Source organism: Eptesicus fuscus, chromosome 2 (assembly GCF_027574615.1).
Source record: "Eptesicus fuscus isolate TK198812 chromosome 2, DD_ASM_mEF_20220401, whole genome shotgun sequence".
NCBI classification, from domain to species: Eukaryota; Metazoa; Chordata; class Mammalia; order Chiroptera; family Vespertilionidae; genus Eptesicus; species Eptesicus fuscus.
The window spans coordinates 87,327,864-87,349,218 of record NC_072474.1 but is presented as its reverse complement, the minus strand read 5'-3'; the positions used below and the strand labels follow the sequence as shown (position 1 = coordinate 87,349,218).

Genomic DNA, 21,355 nt, shown 5'->3' with positions numbered 1-21,355 from the left:
GAGTTACAGTTCAGAAACCACTGGGAAATTTTAGACTTTCATTTTTGAAAAGTAAATTAATTACAAGCTCATTTATCAAACAGGATGACTGCATTCTTCAAACCCCAAGCAAATGATAATACAAATTTGCATGGATATTAATCAGTTTGAAAATGAGCACTATTGGTCCCTTACAGTTTTAAGAATAAAGACCAGCTTCTTTTATTGCTTAGACCCAAGTTACTATTTAGTTTTACGTTAGTTTCTTATCTCGTTTTCATGAATTGGCCGGCACCTTGATCTTGGATTTCTTGGCCTCTGGAACTGTGAGAAATAAATTTCTGTTGTTGATAAGCTACCCAGCTGATGGTATTTTGTTACAACAGCCCAAGCTAAGATTGGTAGTATTTCAGGGAGAAGGAATTAGAAGTTGTCAAAGGCACAGAAATATGGCAAGAAAATACAAGGTGTGCACGAAGGGACTCAGTCTTCACAGAATAATACTTAAAAAATAATACAGTACAAGTATTCCTTAGTCATCCCAATAACTTCTATTCAACACACTCAAAGGTTTCCATCTAAAATTTTCTTTTTTTGATGATTTGGCCATTAAGTAATAAGCATCAGTTATTTGGAAAGACAGTTTATGTGATAGTGCTAGAGACATTTCTACACCTAGAATTTTTATTGGTGTTAATTTTTCCTTCTACATCAATTTAAACATATCAGGTTGAAATAATCCAACAAACTTCTTAGTTTAATGCCCTCATTTTTCATTAGTTTATTCCTATGTCTGGTTGTCATTTGTTCTTGGAAAATAACTTTTATAATGGTACATACATTACATAATATACACTGAAATTTTCTATAGCGCCTAGATTTCATGAAGACACTGCTTTTGGGCTAATGGAATGGATTCCATGGCTATATGTAGATTATGAGAATCAAATTTTCTTATTAGACAAACACAAACATACTTTGTTACATTCAAAGATTCAATACCTATAAGGAATAATTTCTGTCATCGGTGAATTGGTCCCCAAACTATTATAAACACTAGAAGAAATCCTCTGTGAAGGTTTCTCTAATAAACACAAGTTCATAAACACAAGTTCAGAACCGAGTCCCGTCCAGCCCAGAAGTTCCAGGCATGACATGAAACACCGTTGTCTGTTGTTTTATCTTCCTGATATTAACGTAATCTAAGAGAAAAAATTCAAAAACACTCCTAGGGATAGATTTTTTTTTTCTTTATTCGTAAAATAGTTCACCTATTAAAATTAATTCTATTCCTTATTTTAAGAAAATGCTTTAAGCAATAGAGTTATGGTTTTATTTCAATATCTTGGGGCTTTCATACTTTCTTAAAAAGGGGGCAATTTGGGGTCATTTGACATTTTTAGGCACAGCAGGGAAGACCAAATTAGGCCAACACACCCAACAGATACAAGCTTGTATTATTCTCTTGTGAACAGCATTCTTTTGGGTGACAGTTTTAATGTCAATAGAACTGTTTCTAAATGAAATACTATGGTTTAAAAATATCTCCTTCGTTCTTATCCACCAGTTCACATAGTTTATACTAGTAATGAAACCCACTACTGTGGAAAAAAAATATAGAAAATGAAGTGTTTTTCCTTTAGGAAAGAAAAGAAAGTATCATCAGGAACTTCATAGTGCCTAGGAGGTAAGCCCATTAAATATCATTGGATGAATGAATGCCCATCTGAAATAAAACAATTTCCAATATACTATATGGAAATATATGAATTATTTCTTGGAGGTAGTTTAGTATGCTCATAGCTTTTCAATAACCCAAAATTAAGAGTGTCCTATTTGTTAAATAATATTAAAACATAGAATCATTAACCACACTGCTTTTCTTAAGAAGGTATTTCTAGCATCAGCCTGCTGTTTCCATGGTTTCTAATGAGAATGTCTGTTGACCTTTGAACGTTATGATCCAAGCTAGACACGGGGGATTATTAACTGGTAGTTAATGCTCACGTAACAAGCCTCCCAACAGCTGAAAGAAATAGCGTCTACTTAAGGTGCACCTCTAAATCCTGTCGGTTCTCGGTTGTAAACATTTCTCCCGTCCAGGCACCTGGTCTTAGTTCGGGCCCTCTTTTTCTCTTGCTAACATGATCTCCTTGTCTCAGCCTCCTCCCGTCCACACTCCACACCTCTTACCATGCAGACTCTGCTGAGACACAAGGCAGACCCTAGCCTTCCCCTGATGACAGGTGCCTAGAATGCAAACAAGCTGCCTGTGGCAGGTGCAAGAACCGACTTTCCTTTTTCCACAAGAAAAGCTGAGATTTAAACAAGAAACATCATCAGATCATGTCCTTCTGCTGAAAATCCTCCCATGGTCACCTGCTGTGTGGTCTCTGATGGCGACCAGGAGAGCCCAGCCCGACTCCCTCTCCCTCCCTCCCCCGTATCCCCGGCTGCTCCCCGCACCCGGACACTCCCCTCCCATCGGCAAGGGGTGGCTGCTCCTCGGCCCTTAGGCTTCACCTCAAACGCACCCCACCTAACCCTCTCCCTCACCAAGACCACATTGCCGTTAGGGTTTCTCAGTATGAGTGAGACCATCACTTTCTGATACGGTATTTCTGTTTTATTTGTCTTACTGTTTATTGTGTCTCCCCTACTGGAATTGAGCTCCAAAACCCAGGAGCCTTTGTGTCTTCCACACAGCGCTGTGCGCCGGGCGCCTGGAAGAGTGCCCAGCACATGGCAGGGGCTCAGCACCTGGGCATCTGCTTCGGTGCTTGTCACAGGCAAATGGTGGAAGAGTGAAAACCCGTGACTTCCTATCCTCTCCCGATCAAGTCTCAGTCTTTAGCACGGCACGCAGGACCCTTCCTGTCTTAGAGCCTAACCGTCTCTCCTCCACCGTGTTCTCCAGAAATACTGTGTTTCCGGGCGTCACCAGAACCTCCTCCTGTCACACGGCCCTGTCTCTCCACACCGTGGCCCTCTGCCTGGCCGGTCCCCACGGCCATGAAGCCGGTCCTTCAGCACCACCGCCCCGTGCGCAGCTGGCCAGCCTCCGACTTTCCACAGAGCCTCGAGCCCGTGTGTCCCGGGGTTTCTCGGACCGAGAGGAGATGCTCCTTTTTAACCTCCTGTCTCCCCGGGGGCAGGGCGCGTGCCGGTTCGTCTCCCCAGCGCCTCACTGGGAGCCTGGCGTCTAGTGGAACCTCGATGAACATCGGCTGAGCTGAATGATCTAAACTTCAGCTACACTAGTAGGAGCGTTTTTAAAAAGCCACCCAAACGCCTTCATTTCAAAATACGTCTGCTTACTGTTAAAGATGTAAAATATACTATCAGTTTAATAAGAGCGTGAGAATTCAACTTAAATTAAAATGATGAGATCTGCTGACTACATTGATTTGTTTAACACTGAAAGAATAGAGTATTTTCCTAATAGTTACTAAGGCACGAAAGCACATATAACAAGAGCTATATAATTGCAGTTTTAAAGAAAGTATTTATAATAATCTTAAAAAAACAACAACTACAACATACTAAGAAAACTAATACTTACTTATTTTTAGTCAGTCATTAGCTTGGACTCTGGCTTACTTCTCACAGGCCTTTCCAAAAAACACAACGCTAGTAGATCCAAAGTCTTTTTTTTTTTTTTTTTTTTTTTAAAGATTTCATTTAAACAACTGCTAACACAGCTGGCCTGAGGTTTCCGTCCCAATCACAGCACCGATTACTTAACCCCGAGTACAAAGCAAAAAGAAATGGAAAAGCAAAGCGGGCCTTAGAGAAGGCAGCGCCACCGAGGTGCCCACCGCCCCCGCCGCGGCTGCACAGGAACCGAATCAACGTTCTGCAGCACAGATGCTCATTACAGACGCTCAGGGCTATTTCTAACCTGCAGGTCATTGCCTCAATCCAACCGGCTGCTTTTCATCATCAGATTTGACGATTTCATGTCAAAATAACCCACCAGGTTAGAAATACCGCACACAAATCAAATTTTTAGCATCATCGGATGAAAACTCTTTTGGAGAGGAAAGCAAGGGAGGTCCCAGAGGCTAAAAGGAGCCCAAATTGGCCATGCACCAGCCCCCACTTCTCCCCACCTCAGGCAGCTGGCTGTTAGCATTGTCTAGAGAGGGCTCCAAACTTGGGGTCTCATCTCTGATTTGAAGCACTTCTTCGGCTGAGATGCTGCCCGTGGAGTCTTGGGACTGGAGCAACTCAGGATGGTCTGGTGTGGTTTCATCGGCAGCAGAATCACCGCTTAACTAAAAGGAGAAACAGCAAAACAGGGACCTTATTTATGAAACATGTTCTATATCATAACATATTGCGGGGGAGGGGGGGAAGCGGGGAGGGGGGTACGACGGCTTAGTTAGAAAGATCTTTGGCTTCCTAAAACGGCCCTGTGCTCCATTCAGTCTCTATCCGAAGGGGTGCTGCTAACGCATGCCGCTACCCCATCGGCGCAGCAGGCTGAGCTCCGCTAAACAGAACCAACAAGGGGGAAGGGCTCCACGTGACTGTGTTCATCCTGAACGCACGCGCACTTTGCAGCAGCGTCTGTGTTTCCAGGGGGTCTGAGTGTCTGCGGGCAGGCTCTCCCCGAGGCTTCGGTGCCACGCACGCGCCGAGTCTCAGGAAGCAGCGTTAGTTTTCATTGTGAACCGCTGTTCACCGACTTCAGCGAAAATCAACACCGCGGCCGAAACCGGTTTGGCTCAGTGGATAGAGCGTCAGCCTGCGGACTGAAGGGTCCCAGGTTCGATTCCGGTCGGGGGCATGTGCCTTGGTTGCAGGCACGTCCCCAGTGGGGCGTGTGCAGGAGGCAGCTGATCGATGTTTCTCTCTCATCGATGTTTCTAACTCTCTATCTCTCTCCCTTCCTCTCTGTAAAAAATCAATAAAATATATATAAAAAAAAAATCAACACCGCGAACCTTTAGTAATACAAACAGAATTAGGGCAACACGGCAGTCCATCATTAGTTGGTTTAGACCAGGGGTCCTCAAACGTTTTAAACAGGGGGCCAGTTCGCTGTCCCTCAGACCGTTGGAGGGCTGGGCTATAGTTTAAAAAAAAAAACTATGAACACATTCCTATGCACACTGCACATATCTTACTTTGAAGTAAAAAAACAAAACGGCAAAAACACCCGCATGTGGCCCGCGGGCCGTAGTTTGAGGACGCCTGGTTTATAGTCTTAATTAATTAGGAAAAATAATATAGTTTTTCCTCTTTTAAGTAGGCTGTACATTTTTCATGGTCAATATTCAACATAAGAAATATGAAGTCTGTGATTCAAAGTAGGTAGAAAGAAAACTACCCGCCCCCCGCCCCCCCAGGAGGAGGTAGCTACTTCAAGTTCTTTTTGATCTCATGGCCACCATCACGGGGGCTGGCCTTAGGAGGAGACAGTAATCCTGCCCCGAGGCTCTCCTGAGAGCTAAGGAACCCGATTAAGCACTTGCTAGAGCCCAGGTGGCTTTCCTCCTCCTGCCTTAAAGGGGTGGGCGTGTGGGGGGGGTAATCTTGACCACAGTTGCACCGCAGGTGGGCGGCAATGCCAGCCTCTGAGCCTACAATCTGGCTCCTGGGAGGGCCTGTTGCCTCCTCCGCTCCGTCACGGTTGTCAGGAACCCAACCATTCCTTTATCAGGGGTGGGGACCGTCCGGCCCACAAAACCATTCGGTCTCCCCCTACCAAGGCATTAGGGGCGAGTTAATGAAATGTCTGACCGAACACAGCAGGCTAATTTTTAAGTTGGTAATTTTACATGGTCCGCAAATGATGTCATACATATCCAGATGGCCCTTGGCCGACAAAAGGTTCCCCACCCCTGATTCCACGAAGGTAGTCAGTCCCACGGAGGACCAAGCCTGGGGTGCATGGGTCCAGAGCAGTGGTTCTCAACCTTCCCAATGCCGCGACCCTTGAATACAGTTCCTCATGTTGTGGTGACCCCCAACCATAAAATTATTTTCGTTGCTACTTCATAACTGTAATTTTGCTACTGTTAGTGAATCGTCATGTAAATATCTGTGTTTTCCGATGGTCTTAGGCGACCCTGCTAGCGGTTCTCAACCTGTGGGTCGCGACCGCTGCTGTAGAGCCTAAGGCCATCGGGAAACAGAACCACTGGTGTAGAGGCGCACTGCCTGGTTCAAACCCACTCCCTCGCCGCGGGGCCCAGGACGAGTCACCGAGTCTGCGGAACTGCAACAACCGTTCCTAGGTCGGTGGTTCGGGAGGGATGGCGGCTAATCCATGTAAAACCCCGTGCGCAGAGACTGGCGCATCTTACACGCTCAGTGAATGACAACGCGTATCGTTCTGATACTTAAAGGGGGGTTAGCTGAGAGACATAGGGGGGCAGCAATGAGATGCTAAAAAGTGAGAGGCGACAGAAAGCCAACCGCAAACTGAGGCCTGTACACCTGGTGTGAATCCAGCTCAGCCCGGCATTCAGCATCGCCGCCGGCCACGTCCCAGCAGACGGAGTGTGGGGCTCAGCAGAGGGGCCCGGCCAGTTCCGTGTGGGAAGGCACACGGTGGGACACAGAGATGACTCTCCTCCGCGGGCACGCGGTGGCTGTTCCCCACACCCTTCCTCACACTGCACCTAACCGCCCTTCACCCCCGCACTTCCGAAGGACCAGACGATTCGACAGCCTTCTTTTTCTCATTTTCCACTCATTCTTTAACTCTCTGTCATCAGCCCACGGGATACAAGTCAGAAGCTCCCTCTGCGAGTAACTGACTTGATTGTGAGACCAAAGTCGTGCTCCGTCTTTCCACATTGACTAGAAGAGAAAAGCGGGTAGCAAACTGGTATTCACACTGATACTAAAAACACGTGTCATTCACGGGAGGGCCTCTGAAAAGGCCCAGACCAATTCGCCGCTGCCAGGAGGGAAGCGATGTAAAACCTGTCTTAGCGACGGGGTGTGCAGCGCCGACGTCCTGTCAGGGTAACGGCGTACCCCGTTACTGCTGCGAGTCTGTATTTCCATTTCAGTGTGTGCATTTTACCCAAACTGAAATGAAAAGCAGACTATCAAGAAACAGGAATTACGAGGTTGGAGGTTAAGAGGACAGGGAGAGCAGCTGTCGCTGTGGGAGGAGGTAACTGGGTACCATCTGCGTGCGCGAGAGTATCTGGCTCGCTGTGAGGGCCGCCTCCTCCTCCGAGGACTCGTCCGTGTCCTCCTGGTTGGTCAGGTTCAGGCTCGGGGTGCTGCTGGAGCACGGGTACTCCTGGAGGGACGGCGTGTCCCCTTTGTCAATGCTGTCCAGCGAGCGCCGGCGGACTCCCCAGTTGAAGTTGTCCATACTCTCCCCCTGGAAAAGCAATGGGACTTTTAAGACCGCAAACACATGCTTGTCACCGCAGTAAATGTCACACATACACGGGGGAAACATATACCGAGATGAAACATACTCAGTGCATCGTCATAAGCAGAGTTTCAATCAGCCCTTCAGTTTCTTGAAACTTTTAAGACATCATTAAATATTTATATTTCAAGAGATCAAAATATTTGGTTGAAAACCTCCTTTTAACTAAGTAATTTTCTTAACTTTCTCCATCGATTACTGGGGACCAACAACAATCTACCATCGAGGCCCATTTCTAGTCTAACGCACAAACGCAATGAGATCACAAAGAAGACAAATACACCACAGACAACAACAAATACACAACCCACAACACCAGGCTGCAACTTACCTGCAGCTCCTGGTTAGCAAAAAGGAAAACACACAGAATTAGCAAGAACGAAGACAAACATTTAAATATACACTACACTTGTTGGGGAAAACTCTGTGATTTCTCTAACTCAAAGACTGATTCAAGCTCTGGATTAAGCTTTGTGCAAGAAGCCAACGTGTGATTTAAATTACTTTTTAACGCAAGCTATGTGAAGAAGTCGGAGACAGACAATGAAAACAACATTTCTATGATACACTTCAGCAGCACAAACTTTAAGAAAGGTCTTCAAAGTTCACATCGACTTACTACTTGATACAATGCAAAACTGACTTAAACTAACATGGAGTTGAAAACATACAAGGTCATAATTGTTTTAGTCTGTAGGATGGTTCTGACTAAACCCAATGGTCATTTCTTATTATGAAACAGTTTAAGCTATTACAGCTATCGAGACATAACTCTGGCCACTTCAAAAGGTCTAGAGGGAATATGAGGAGTTTCCGTTTCACCCCAGATTTATGTAAGTTTCTTTTTCTCTAAGCTGATCTTCCTTTTGTAAGGATATAATTCTTACGACTCTTTCCTAAACCCTGACATGACAAATCACAGTGAGTCGGCCAGCAGAATGTTATTTATTTGTGTTTCTTTACTCAAGAGGGATTGTCCCGAATAGAGGCTTTCAAAGCCTTAAAAAAAAAAAAAAAAAAAAAAAAGTAAATAAAGCAGAGGAATATTTCAAATAAAATTTAAGACGGAAGCCAGCTGTATAAAATGGATGAACAAAAGCAGAGCTGCTCTTGTCGAACCAGGAGCTCTAGCCACTTGGCTCGTGGCCCTTCCCCGGCTTCCAGGGCATGTCCTAGAGCAGGGGTCCTCAAACTTTTTAAACAGGGGGCCAGTTCACTATCCCTCAGACCGTTGGAGGGCCAGACTATAGTTTAAAAAAAACTATGAATAAATTCCTATGCACACTGCACATATCTTATTTTGAAGTAAAAAAACAAAACGGCAAAAACACCCACATGTGGCCCGCGGGCCATAGTTTGAGGACGCCTGTCCTAGAGGCCCTCGGGCTCTAGAGCCTGAAGAGCCACCTTTCTGGAACACGTTCCAAATACTACTGCGTAACATACACAGTGATGGCAGCACCCCGCACACGCACTGGGCTTTCAAGGTGTCATTAGCAGTTATTTTTTGTTTTGTCACAAAGTCTTTCCTGTTTCCCTGTTTTAAGCAAGACTATATTTAGATTTTAGAAAAATCTCCATCATTTGATTTGGCCTAATTATGAGGCAGAAATTAGCACCACTCTTCCCAAAATACTGTCATTTGAATTAAAGATGGACCTGTAATGAGCATCTTTAATTTCATATGACTGAAGTTAGTTGTATTTAAAAGCCATTTTTACCACCACTGACATTTTAGAGTATTAGATGAACTACGAAGCATTTAGTGTTCCAAAAAAACAAACAAACAAACAAACAAAAACCAGGAAAATAAACCCCCACAAAAATAATTTTATCATTACAAAAATGTCAAGGGCCTACCTTTAGAAGTTTTAAATTCTGAACTCTAAGAAGCAAATAACTACAAAAGAATTCAGCAGCTGCACATGCCCTTGAGGTAGGGCAGCAGGTCTCTTCAACCCATCACACTTTTAAAAATATACATATATATTTTTATTTCAGAGAGGAAGGGAGAGGGAGAGAGATAGAATCATCAGTGCTGAGAGAGAATCATTGATCAGCTGCCTCCTGCATCCCCTCCACACTGGGGATCGAGCCTGCAACCTGGGCATGTGGCCTGACTGGGAATTGAACAGTCAACACTCAACCACTGAGCTCATCAAAATTTCTGAAATTAATTCTAGAGGGTGGTGACCTGCCCTTTTGGAAAACCAATATAAAATGAAAGGGAGATAAATAGAAAATATCAGTGTGCATAAAGCACTGAGTAGGGATGCATACTCTTGAATATTGTATTATAAAGGTGTGTGCATGTAGCCCTAGCTGGTTTTGCTCAATGGCTAGAGCGTCGGCCTGCAGACAAAAGAGTCTGGGGTCGATTCCGGTCAAGGGCATGTACCTTGGTTGCAGGCTCCTCCCTGGCCCGGGTCCTGGTCAGGGCTCATGTAGGAGGCAACCAACTGATGTGTTTCTGTTTCTCTCTGTCTTTCCCTCTCTCTTCCACTCTCTAAAATCAATGGAAAAACATCCTCGAGTGAGGATTAAAAAAAAAAGTTTAAAAAATTACAGTTCTAAGAAAAAAAAGGTGTGTGCATGTATATATTTGGCTGTGATATAAAATGTATTAACTATGGATCACAGTGGGAAAAAAACCCCAAAACGTTTAAAAGCCACTGCCCTACAAGGTGCTGAATAATGCTTGTGGGGCTCCTCATGGACCTGGACAGTGTGTCTTTGGGAATGCGTAAATGGTGAACCACCACAGAGCAGCCTGCGCAGCTCCTAAGCTGGTGTACAGGCATCTCTCCGAGGCTCTGTGGTCCTATCCTCCCATCTGCAGGGGAGGCGGAAACATGTAAGAGCACCTCCCTATCTGGTTTCCCATCAACAGCTAATGATGTGACGTGGCACAGGCCATTACACTTCATCCCTGCACCTCACCTATGAGAGCCAAAGGAAATACCCCTTCAAGAGACTTGAATGCATACGTGTTATATGGGTGATTTTAAGTACTTTGGAGAAAGATATATCAATGCCATGGTATGGATACCAAATAAGGCGCTTGAGGCTCTTGAATACCGATACGGGTAACAATTTCAGAATGAACGTTTTCTTAACCTATCTGACATGAACTTTTCTCACGTTGGGGTCACTGTGGGTTAGGGTACTGACCTCAGCTATAGGGACAGGTCCCGAAGAGCCCAAGGCAACCAGGGCAAGCCTATTCACTTTGCCCCAGTGACTGTTTCAGAAACTGGCACACGTCTCACTGTGGGCCAAGGAGATGTGACAAGAAATCCACTAAAAGAGTTTAGGAGAGCAACGTCGTTCCTCTCATGAGAGCATTTCTGGAAGGGACTCCACTTCTGAACACTGCTGCTGAGGATGTGAGGCCACCCACAGCAAGCAGGGACAGCCATCTCTCTGCCGTCTGACGTCAGGCTGACTTAAAGGGAAAGGCAGAGCGTGGAGAACTGCAGAGAGAGACGCAGAGACCACAGCGCTCTGTATCTACCGAAGCCCCGACTGCCTGGCTCGGCTTTGTGAGCTCATAAACCCACTTTTCGGAGTTGGGTTTTCCATTTGGAAAGCATCTGAACGGACATAACCGTCAATTTGATCTAAACTGAATCCATGGAGAGGAGAAAGCCCTTTGGGTGTTAGCTGAGATGAAGCATTTGAGAGAGCTGGCTACACCGACAAGTAGAAAGCGGTGAGGAATGTCACAGGAAGAGTCTCTGTCCTGTGCCGTAGGAAAAAGTTTTAAGAGACTCAAATTCTTTGGAACCATCAAGTTAGTGTAAGTGCCATGCTCTTTAAAATTGTCTGATAAATTTAATTGGTTTACTGTTTTGCTGCACATTAGTTTCTATATCACATGCCAAGCATTTAAGCCTAAGCTTGCCCTAAATTTAAAAAATACTTTTGGCACAGCATAGGAAATACAGTCAATAATATTGTCATAACTACGTATGGTGTCAGGTGGGTACTAGACTTACTGGTGGGAATCACTCTGTAAATTATATAAATGTCTAAGCACTGTGCAATACACCTGACACTAATATATTAATGTCAACTGTAATTAAAAAATAAAAAAGATTAAGAAAAGAAATCCATTTCTTACTTTCTATTTTTAAAGATAAAGACAAAAAATTAGTAGATGTTCCTCTTATTATTTCAGATTTATTCTGCTATTGGACTGACTGTACTAATCATATTTAGTTCCCAATTTAGGTTTTTATATTCTTGACCTTACACTGACCTTAATAAGAAAAGAGTCTATGGTCAAATCTTTAATTCTTAATACAGTTACAACTATTCTATAAACATTACAATAGAAGCCCATATCCTTACCTCTGCATCTTCCAATTCAACATCTAAAAAGTCAAAATCTTTAAAAACTCCAAACTGTTGTTCACTGGTATTATCTTCCACGGGTACTTCTTCCTCGTGAATTACGTCTTCTGTTGCAGAAATTAGACTAGTCTGTTGGTCACCGACTTCCAAATCTTCGTTAGAAGAAAATACCACCTGACCCCCCCACAAAAAAAATAAAAAGCCACCTGTCAGCTTTGTCATTCTGCATATGAGACGTCCTCGCCCTAAGAGCCACTGCAGGCCTCAACTGTCAGTGAACTCAGAGCTTCCACTGGTTTTCATGCTGACGCCTAACTGGTTGAATACTTAATTAGCACAGCTGCCAAGCATCACAAAGACAAGTCATGCTTTTTCATGCTTAGTCAATACTAAGGTTAAGTTAAAAAAGGGAAGCAAGGAGACAGTAATTTCCCTCTCTTCCTGGCACAACAGGATTTTTAAAACCTCTCCACATGCTTTCATGATTACTCACTGAGGGATTCTTCGGGAGGCCAGACTCTGGGCCACAGAGAGCAAGCACATTCATTAGCTTTTCTCTTGTTCTTCGCTAAGGGGGAAAAAAATTTCAAATGTTAGGATTACTGATAAAATAAGACAATTTCTCAAGTTTTCGTACATATAATAAAGTTGATTCTTCTATTTCACAAATGTTCAGGGTCTTTTTTAAACCCTCACCCGAGGACATGCTTGGGAGGTGAGGGGAGAGAAATCACTGATCAGTTGTCTTCCGTATGTGCCCCAACTGGAAATGGAACCCGTAACTCAGGTGTATGCCCTGACTGGAACTGAACCAGCAACTTTCGGGGCATGGGACGATGCTCAACCAACTGAGCCACTCCTGCCGGGCGTGAGTGTTCAGTTTTGATGTTCTTTTACGTACCTGTGATAACTGCGGCCTTTTCCAGCTAACGGGGACCAAGGCATTAGAATTAGAACCAGAGGAAGTAGAAGAAGTACTTCTAGTAACAGCAATAACTTTGGGTTTCCCATTTCTTCCAGCTGTGGTGTGTTGATCACCATATTTGTTTCCAATAATTGGTGTCTACACAGAAACAAAATGCCAGTGTTTGACTCAAACATAAAAGGGTTGACAGTGTATCTATGACATTTTTTTAAACAACCAACCAAAACATAGCATAAGGAGTAAAATTACTTATCATGTGGTAGATGTTACAAAAATCAAAGTTGTCTCTTTTTCTAATCAAGAGATTTCACTTTGAGTCTCTGAGACTATCAGAGAGCTTATTCCTATTTTCAATATAGATCTGCTTTCTTTAAAAAACAACCACCTCTAATCTTTTCCCATGTGATTATAAAATACTAGAGGCCCAGTGCACAAAATTCGTGCACTCTGGGGAGAGAGGGGGGGGGTGTGTCCCTCAGCCCAGCCTGCAACCTCTAATCAGGAATTCCTCTCACAATCCAGGACTGCTGCTTCCTAACCACTCGCCTGCCTGCCTGCCTGCCTGATTGCCCCTAACCACTTCTGCCTGCCAGCCTGATTGATGCCTAACTGCTCCCTGATCACCCCCAACTGCCCTTGCCTGCTGGCACAGTTGCCCCCAACTGCCCTCCCCTGCTGGCCTGATCGTCCCCAACTGCCCTACCTGCCAGCCTGGTTGCCCCCAACTGCCACCCCTGCTGGCCTTGTTGCCCCACGCAGCCTGCTGTTCAGTCATTTGGTCGTCCCTCACTAACCCTCCTGCTGGCCTGGTCTCCCCATGCAGCCTGCTGTTCAGTTGTCTGTCTGGTTGTTTCAGTTGTGATGGCCTCTGGCTTTTTATATATTAGGATATCTTCTTTGAAAGCTCAGAGAATGTAAAAATAATTTTTTAAAAATCTCACCATTCAGATTTAACATCTATTAACATTTTGGTATTTTTTTTAATGCACATTTTTAAGTGGGCTTCAATAATGTGCTTTTGCAAAGATTCAAGATAAGTAACAACTTCAATGAGAAAGATATCTGTGTAGCTTCTTACTACAAATCCAAAATTTATTTCAGTACAAATTCTATGAAGATTCAAAACTCATTTATATATGTTTGGCTTTGTGAACTGTCTTGAATTTGCATTTGAAAATAATATTCAAGCTCATTAGCATGTTGTACAAGTCCCTTTTTATAATCTGGTGCCCACTTCCACTCCGCCCTGAACTCCACACACCAGCAAAACTAAACTTGCTATTGTTTCCCAAACATGCCATGCTTTTATGGACATGCTGCCCACTTTGCGTGGAATATTCACCAAAGCAAACCCCTATCTATTTTTTAAGGGCGACTCCACACTTCCAAGGAGGCCTTCTCTGATACCACCGCCTCTGGGTAACTATACTTGGACAATCTGCCAAGGGATGGTGATTTGTTCATGTGCCCATCTCCCTTACTCCACAAAAGTCGCCTGGACCACATGTGACTCATCTCTGTCCCTCTATATCTCCAGTGTCTACGCATTGCAGGTGCTTAGGAAGTTTTGAAGAAAAAATTGAAATTAAGTATATCAAATGTTTTGAGAATTCATATCACTGCCTCAGTTATTCCACCAATTTGTATAGTTTGACCTGGAAGAAAAGGAAAGCCCACTTTATAATTTTCCCATGCTATGCACTCCACGTTAGAAATTCTCAGATGATACTAACTAAAAAATTAGCAATAAACACACTTTCTATCTTAAAAAACACATACATATCAATAAGTGCTGGATAAATTTTAATACCAAAACTAAACTGCAAAAAAGTTTTTAAAATCTAAGTATACCTAATCAATTAAAATGTGATTAGATCTTCGACTTGTACCTTTTTCAAATCCCCTGCAATACTTGGTCCATAACTTTACTTCTCTCTTAAAAAATTCTTCCTTTGGCTTGTAAAAGACTGTTTCAATAGCACCAAGGCCACCAAGGTTGGGATTAGGTGCTGAAGAAAAAAAAATGGGGTTCCCAGCAAGGGCCCAAAATCTTTACATGAGATTTTTATTAATATGACACAGTCAGAGGCCCAGGTTTCCTTTTGGATGGTGGGCCCTGCCTCTGTCTTGCACTAAAATACTGGGCTTCTCAGTTTTGTTTATTTTAGTCTTGTTCCTTCCATGATTTCAGCTTTCTACTTTTACTAGTACAACACTGAAAAAAACCCTTGTTTTTTGTTTACTTCCACCCAAGTTTTCTTCTAAAACTTCAGATCTGAAAGTCTAATTGACTGCTAGGCACCTCAGTGAGTATGTTTCTTAGTCACTTCAGAGTCAATATATTTAAGACTGAACTCATCTTCCTTCCCTGCTAAGAAATGTTCTTGAATTCCCATTCCCTCTGAATGGGACCAACATTCATGCAGTTGTCAAAGCAACTGTCCTTAACATCTCTTCTTCACTAGCACCTCTTCTCCTTCCCATCAAATCCCATCAATCATTTCCTCCGTCTTTTTTGAAAACCATCCCTTCCCTCTTCTTTCCTCTGCAGTTGCCTAGAAACGGTCCAACATAATCTTTGTTTTTAATTAATTAGTTTATTTTATAAGTATTACATATGTCTCCTTTTTCGCCGACTGACCCCTCCCTGGCCACTCCCCCCCCAGGATAAGCCCCTACTGCCCCAGTGTCCTAGTCCATTGGTTATGCTAATATGCATGCATACAAGTCCTTTGGCTGCTCTGTAACATAATCTTTTGCTCAAACTGTTCTAATAGATTCCTTACTGATTCCCCTCCCCTTCTCCCTGATCTATTGTCCATCCTGTTGCCTGACTGATCATCCTAAAATGCAAATCCTAGTATTTCCTACTCTAGCTACAAATCCCTTAAGAACTCCTACTGCTTCAAGATACAACCGTTTTGTTACTAAGGCAGGGAAAATCCCTGTGATCCTGCCCCCGCCCTCTATGACTTCGGCTTCATTTCTCTTCACTCTACCTCTGTTCTCTATGCTTGAAGAAATGCTGTACTAACTGGAAGTTTCTGGAGCACCATGCTTGCTCACAATTATAAGCCTCCCTTCACATGCTGTCTTTTCTGGGATATAATCTCCCCACTCCAAACTACCATGTACACATGCCTGTCTAGCATTACTTACCCTTCAGCACTCAGCTCAGACCAAGTTAGACATACATGCATTCCTGTAGTACCTTCAACTTACTTCCAGCCAAGATCACCATTTTTATCTGCCTCTTTCCCCAAGAGACCGTAAGCTTCCGGAGAGGCCTACTCCCCATCCCCTCCCCATTTCCACAGCGCCTATCTCAGTGCCTCCTCCGGAGTATGAGCAAAATCAATGCACTTTGAATGAACAGATAAACATTTCTACGAGAGCGTCTGTATCCTGGGCATCTTACCTCGGATATATCAAAATGAAAATCTAAGGTCTTCCCAGGCAGCTCCTTGGAGACATTATTAAAAATCTTAGTGAAGGATATTTCGGGCGAACCCACATCGCCCCCATAGGTCTTGGGGCTATCATTGGGTACAACGAGACTTGCAGAGCGAGACACCACCAGCTTTAATATGTTAAGGGCTTCCTTCCAATAAGGACTCTGATTTAAAAATATAATAGACACAGAGAAGTTACAAATACATATTTAACGAAGAACAAAAGTTTAGCTGTACTGTAAACAATGAAAATATTATTTCTAAAAAAACTCTTGTAAGTTATTCATTTTTACTCAGAAGTCCTCAACGAGGATCTGAGTTACAAAAGGAAAGGAAACAAGTTATTATTTGTATGGGACACCACATACTTAATAATGTTCCCAAATCAGAATATCTTGCCTTCTTCCAGTAAGTGCTTTATAAATAATAGTAGTAAACAGAGGAGTGATACACATGTGAATGTTCTAAATAAATGAAATTTATAGTTTTATGGCTCTAAATATTTTAAGTCTTGGAGATAAAATATTTTGAATACATACTTTTTTAGACATAAAAATATTAAAATATTTAAAAAAAACACATTAGATTTTTGGGTCCGTGACCCAACCCCCAAATAATTAGTGTAAATGCTGTGCTAAAATGATGCTCTCAGGGATTACTGAGTTGTATAGGGTGCTTTTCCCCCTACATCTGTGGTGACTACATGTTTTGGGTTGTTTTTATGCTTTTCTTTGTTTTGTATGTTTTGAAATAATTTAATTGTAATTTACATGATAAATGTATATGTGTAGAAGAACCAATGTCAAATAAAGAATTTATATTTTTCCTTTACTATCTACTGAAAAGAATATATATAAGAACTATTTTTTCTTATTTATGATACCAATGTCACATCTCAACCTTATATTATACACATTGTTTTATAGCTGACAATTCTGGGTGGGACGCCTTTAAAACAACAAAAGGAAATGAAAAATCTTTCGCAAACTGAGTTATCCAATTGAATGACATCTTGATATAAAGATGCCTAAAGTACAAAATATTTAACAATAAAAATGTTCACATAATATTGAGATATTTGAAGCATATCACTGTAAAAAAAGTTTATATTTAACAAGGTAGAAAATTTTTCCCCCTGACAGTTAATTAGTGGCTCTGAGCATTAGAAAATATAAAAACTTCTTCAGGAAGTTCCATAAATTATATGGGCAATTGTGTTCTAAATGTAAATGATAACCAATAGTTCAATTCTGTAAAATGTTCAATGTTTGAATAAAGCAGAAGTCACTAATTGCGATGGGCCATCAGCTAAATATGACCTCGGTTCACATAACACTTAAAAATAAATTTGAGCCCAGCTGGTATGGCTAAGTGGTTAAGCATTGACCTATGAACCAGGAGGTCATGGTTCAATTCCCTGTCAGGGCACATGCCTGGGTTGCAGCTCGATTCCAAGTAGGGGACCTGTAGGAGGCAGCCAATCAAATGATTCTCCCTCATCATTGATGTTTCTATCCCTCTCTCCTTCTTCCTTTCTTTCTCTAAAATCAATAAAAACATATTAAAGCCCAGCCGGGATGGCTCAGTGGTTGAGCAGCGACCTATGAACCAGGAGGTCATAGTTCAATTACTGGTCAGGGTACATGCCCTGGTTGGGTGGGCGTGCAGGAGGCAGCCGATCAATGCTTCTTTCTCATCATTGATGTTTCTAGTTCTCTCGCCCTTACTCTCTGAAATCAATAATAAAAAGATAATAAATAAAAGCAAACAAAATAAAGAGTCTGCTCTCTAATAAGTTGTATCCACAATACTGATCTGCCAGTATTTCAAACAGACAGTTCAAAGGTGAAATTCATTACAGACTAGGTTGACTTGTCATCATTCACATTAAGCCAGGTCTGATTTTTTAACTTTCTAAATATCTGGTGCTTTTTATCAGATAGCATTCGGATTCTGCTTTTTATCACTTACACTGAGAACACTGTTCCATTGTACACATTCCTGAAAATATGATTTATGGACTTACCACTTCTTTCCTCCTGGACACTTAAGGTGCCTCTGGTTTTTATGATTACAAATCACTTTGAGATTAACATTTCTGCACATCAGTTTTGTGGTCACTCACCTGTACGTATTTGCCAATAATCTTTATGATCTCCAGGTTAAACTGCTTGACTGGGGCAGCAGAGAGGTCAATGTGACTCAAAAGGCTGTAGATGATCTGCAGCAGTGACTGCTGCATACTGGACAGTCCTTTCTCTAGCAGCTGAAAGTGAAAATTCAGTATTTACATTTATGATATTGAAAAACAGGTTTAAGCCAGGAGTTTATGGTTAGAGGACTAGAAATCCAGAGTCAGGTAAAAGTAAAAGGTAATGTCTATTATCTTAATTTTAGTGTTTTCTTTTAATTGAACACCATTTATATTACGTAAAGAGAAAAATCATTATACCACCACCACCACCACCACCACTAAAAAATAACTACCCCCACGCTCTTCACACCAGCCCCTTATTACCTATGTGATCTTGGACATGTTTCTTAACTTCTCTGCTTTTTGATTTTTTAAAATAAAACAGTGATACCACCTACTTCCTAGTGTTTACAGGACAGTTAAATATATAGTTTTAAATACATGTTAGTAATACTTTGATAATTATTCATAATTAGAGGCCCAGTGCATGGATTCGTGCACTGGTGGGGTCCCTCAGCCTGGCCTGTGCCCTCTCACAATCTGGGACCCCTCGGGGGATGTCAGACTGCCGGTTTCGGCCTGATCCCCGCAGGCCCAATCCAGACAGGAGGGAGCCCGATCCTGTGCATTGAGCATCTGTCCCCTGGTGGCCAGTGCACGTCATAGCGACCAGTTGACCAGTCGTTTGGTCACTTAGGCTTTTATATATATATAGATAATGCAGCAAGGATAACTTACACTAGTAAGAGCAACACTTGGGGCAAAGCATCCTCTCTACAGAGCGGACAAATGCTGCCGTGTGTGGCACCCACGGGCTGATTGTGCAGGTCCAGACCTCAGAGCCATGACTGGAGCAAAGGGAGAGCTGGTCTAAGGCACTTAAATTCAAAGCTGATTAAGGAGGTTAGCACTGGTTTTATCCTAACTCTTGTCCTAAAGGGGTAGGTATAGAATACACGGAGAGACTTGGGTGCAATTCAGGCCGGGAAGCTGCCAGGCAGATGGACCACAATATCAGCCCTCTTAAATGTACAGCTGATGGGAGTAAGCCTATCAGAACACTTCAACAATTCACACAGTCCTGAAGCATTTTTGTGATAGTCAGGGGCGTAGCTAAGTTAAAGTGTTATGAACAATATTTACAACGTTCACTGAGTTATGAATGTCTTTTATGTTTACACAGCATTTTAGGTTTAATTTAATTTCTAGAAGCCAACTTTTTAAAAAGGAAGGTAGGTACTAGTTTATCATAAGCTGACAAACATTTTTAGTGACTAGGAACTTCTTCCTTTTGAGGTTCTCTTTGTGGCTTTCTACTCAGTAACTTTCTAGGCATGAAGTTACTCCCTCAACAGATAAATATTAACTTTTTATGCAGTTCTAGGGCTAGCTTTTTTCTTTAAATAATTCTGTTTTTGGCCACCAAGATAATGTTTTATTTTTTTTATTATTTTTAAAAAATATATATTTTATTGATTTTTTACAGAGAGGAAGAGAGAGGAATAGTTAGAAACATCGATGAGAGAGAAACATCGATCAGCTGCCTCCTGCACAACCCCTACTGGGGATGTGCCCACAACCAAGGTACATGCCCTTGACCGGAATCGAACCTGGGACCCTTGAGTCCGCAGGCCGGATGCTCTATCCACGGAGCCAAACCAGTCAGGGTGAAGATAATATTTTAGATCAGGAAACAAATGTATCATCAAAATAAAAAAAAACGCCCTAGCAGAAATGCCTTTGCACAGCATTATTCTAGTAGGGATTTCACAGTCGAGAACTAATTGTGCAGGAACAAAGATTACCATTCTCAAGGATCAAGACCTCTAAAAACTTATTTCCCATTTTAAATAAAGTTGAAGTTTGTTTACACTATTTTGAGTTCAGATCATGTCAGGACAGTGAATGAAGACATAAATACTGAAAATGGGAAAGAAGTTTACAAAAACTTCCTTTATACTTGAAAAAAAAAAAAAAGATTTGTTTATCTTTAAAAAGTGACGCAATCTATAATCACTCTCAAAACAATTTAAAGATCAGTATCAGTGCTCCTTTTAGAAATACGTCTGCGTACCAGTTTTGCCACAGAGCAGTTAAAGAAATCCACCACCACCCGCCGAAACCGGTTTGGCTCAATGGATAGAGCGTCAGCCTGCGGACTCAAGGGTCCCAGGTTCGATTCCGGTCGGGGGCATGTACCTTGGTTGCGGGCACATCCCCAGAGGGGGGTGTGCAGGAGGCAGCTGATCGATGTTTCTCTCTCGTCGACTCTCTATCCCTCTCTCTTCCTCTCTGTGAAAAAATCAATAAAATAAAATAAAAGAAACCCGCCACCACCCTTTGGTACGTTTACCTCCGCAAGGTAAGTCACCAGGCTGAACGTGGTCTCCGAGAAGGAGTCGTGCAGGTAGCGACACACCACGTTGATCCAGTTGGCGCAGTCCCTGGAGTACGTGTGTGTGCTGTACAAACTCATCATGTGCGCCAGGTTGACAAGCGTTGGGCATTTTTCTTCCGCACAAACCTAAAAAAATAAAATAAAACAGTTTCATTCCCCAAAACATAAAGATGCAAGTTTAAGCTTGATTCTATACGAAATATATTCAGTGAAACAAATGTTTAAGTTGAAGCTTCAAGGCATTTTATTTCAATGCAGTAGGAAAGTTAAACAGAAGAGAAAAAAAAGAACACGACATTAAGAGACTAGCAACAGATAACAGGGAAAGATAATACGTCAAATACTCCCGTGGGTGCTAACCAGTATGGCTTTTTCTCAGTCGGATGCTCTGTAAAACCGTCTTTGGTAAAAGTCCATATGCATGGTTTTGTAAACCCTGCGTGTCATTTTGTTACTGTTTTGTAAAGAGTTTTGTTTTGTAAAAACTATACAAAATAGGCTCAGACTGGGAATTCTCTGGGAGGGCCAGAGATGCCTGCTACAGAAATGCTTTAGTCTCAGGCCACCTGAGGTCCCAATAGAGCAGTAAATCGCAAAAAGCCTCAACGTGCATATTACACTCAAAGGACTTCACTGGACTCTGCAG

At 42.5% G+C, this 21,355-nt stretch overlaps 1 protein-coding gene across 1 annotated transcript in view; it reads right to left on the bottom strand.

Annotated features, from left to right (window-relative positions):
* The window catches only part of FRYL (FRY like transcription coactivator), a 245,550-nt gene that overhangs the window by 22,318 nt on the left and 201,877 nt on the right, over positions 1-21,355 (bottom strand). The window contains exons 48-55 of the mRNA XM_054729167.1: positions 20,665-20,835; positions 18,243-18,383; positions 16,084-16,281; positions 12,642-12,803; positions 12,234-12,308; positions 11,738-11,914; positions 7,127-7,330; positions 4,092-4,256 (exon numbers count right to left, since the gene is read on the bottom strand). Coding sequence (XP_054585142.1) covers positions 4,092-4,256; positions 7,127-7,330; positions 11,738-11,914; positions 12,234-12,308; positions 12,642-12,803; positions 16,084-16,281; positions 18,243-18,383; positions 20,665-20,835 — 1,293 coding nt within the window. The remainder of the gene's footprint in view (positions 1-4,091; positions 4,257-7,126; positions 7,331-11,737; positions 11,915-12,233; positions 12,309-12,641; positions 12,804-16,083; positions 16,282-18,242; positions 18,384-20,664; positions 20,836-21,355) is intronic.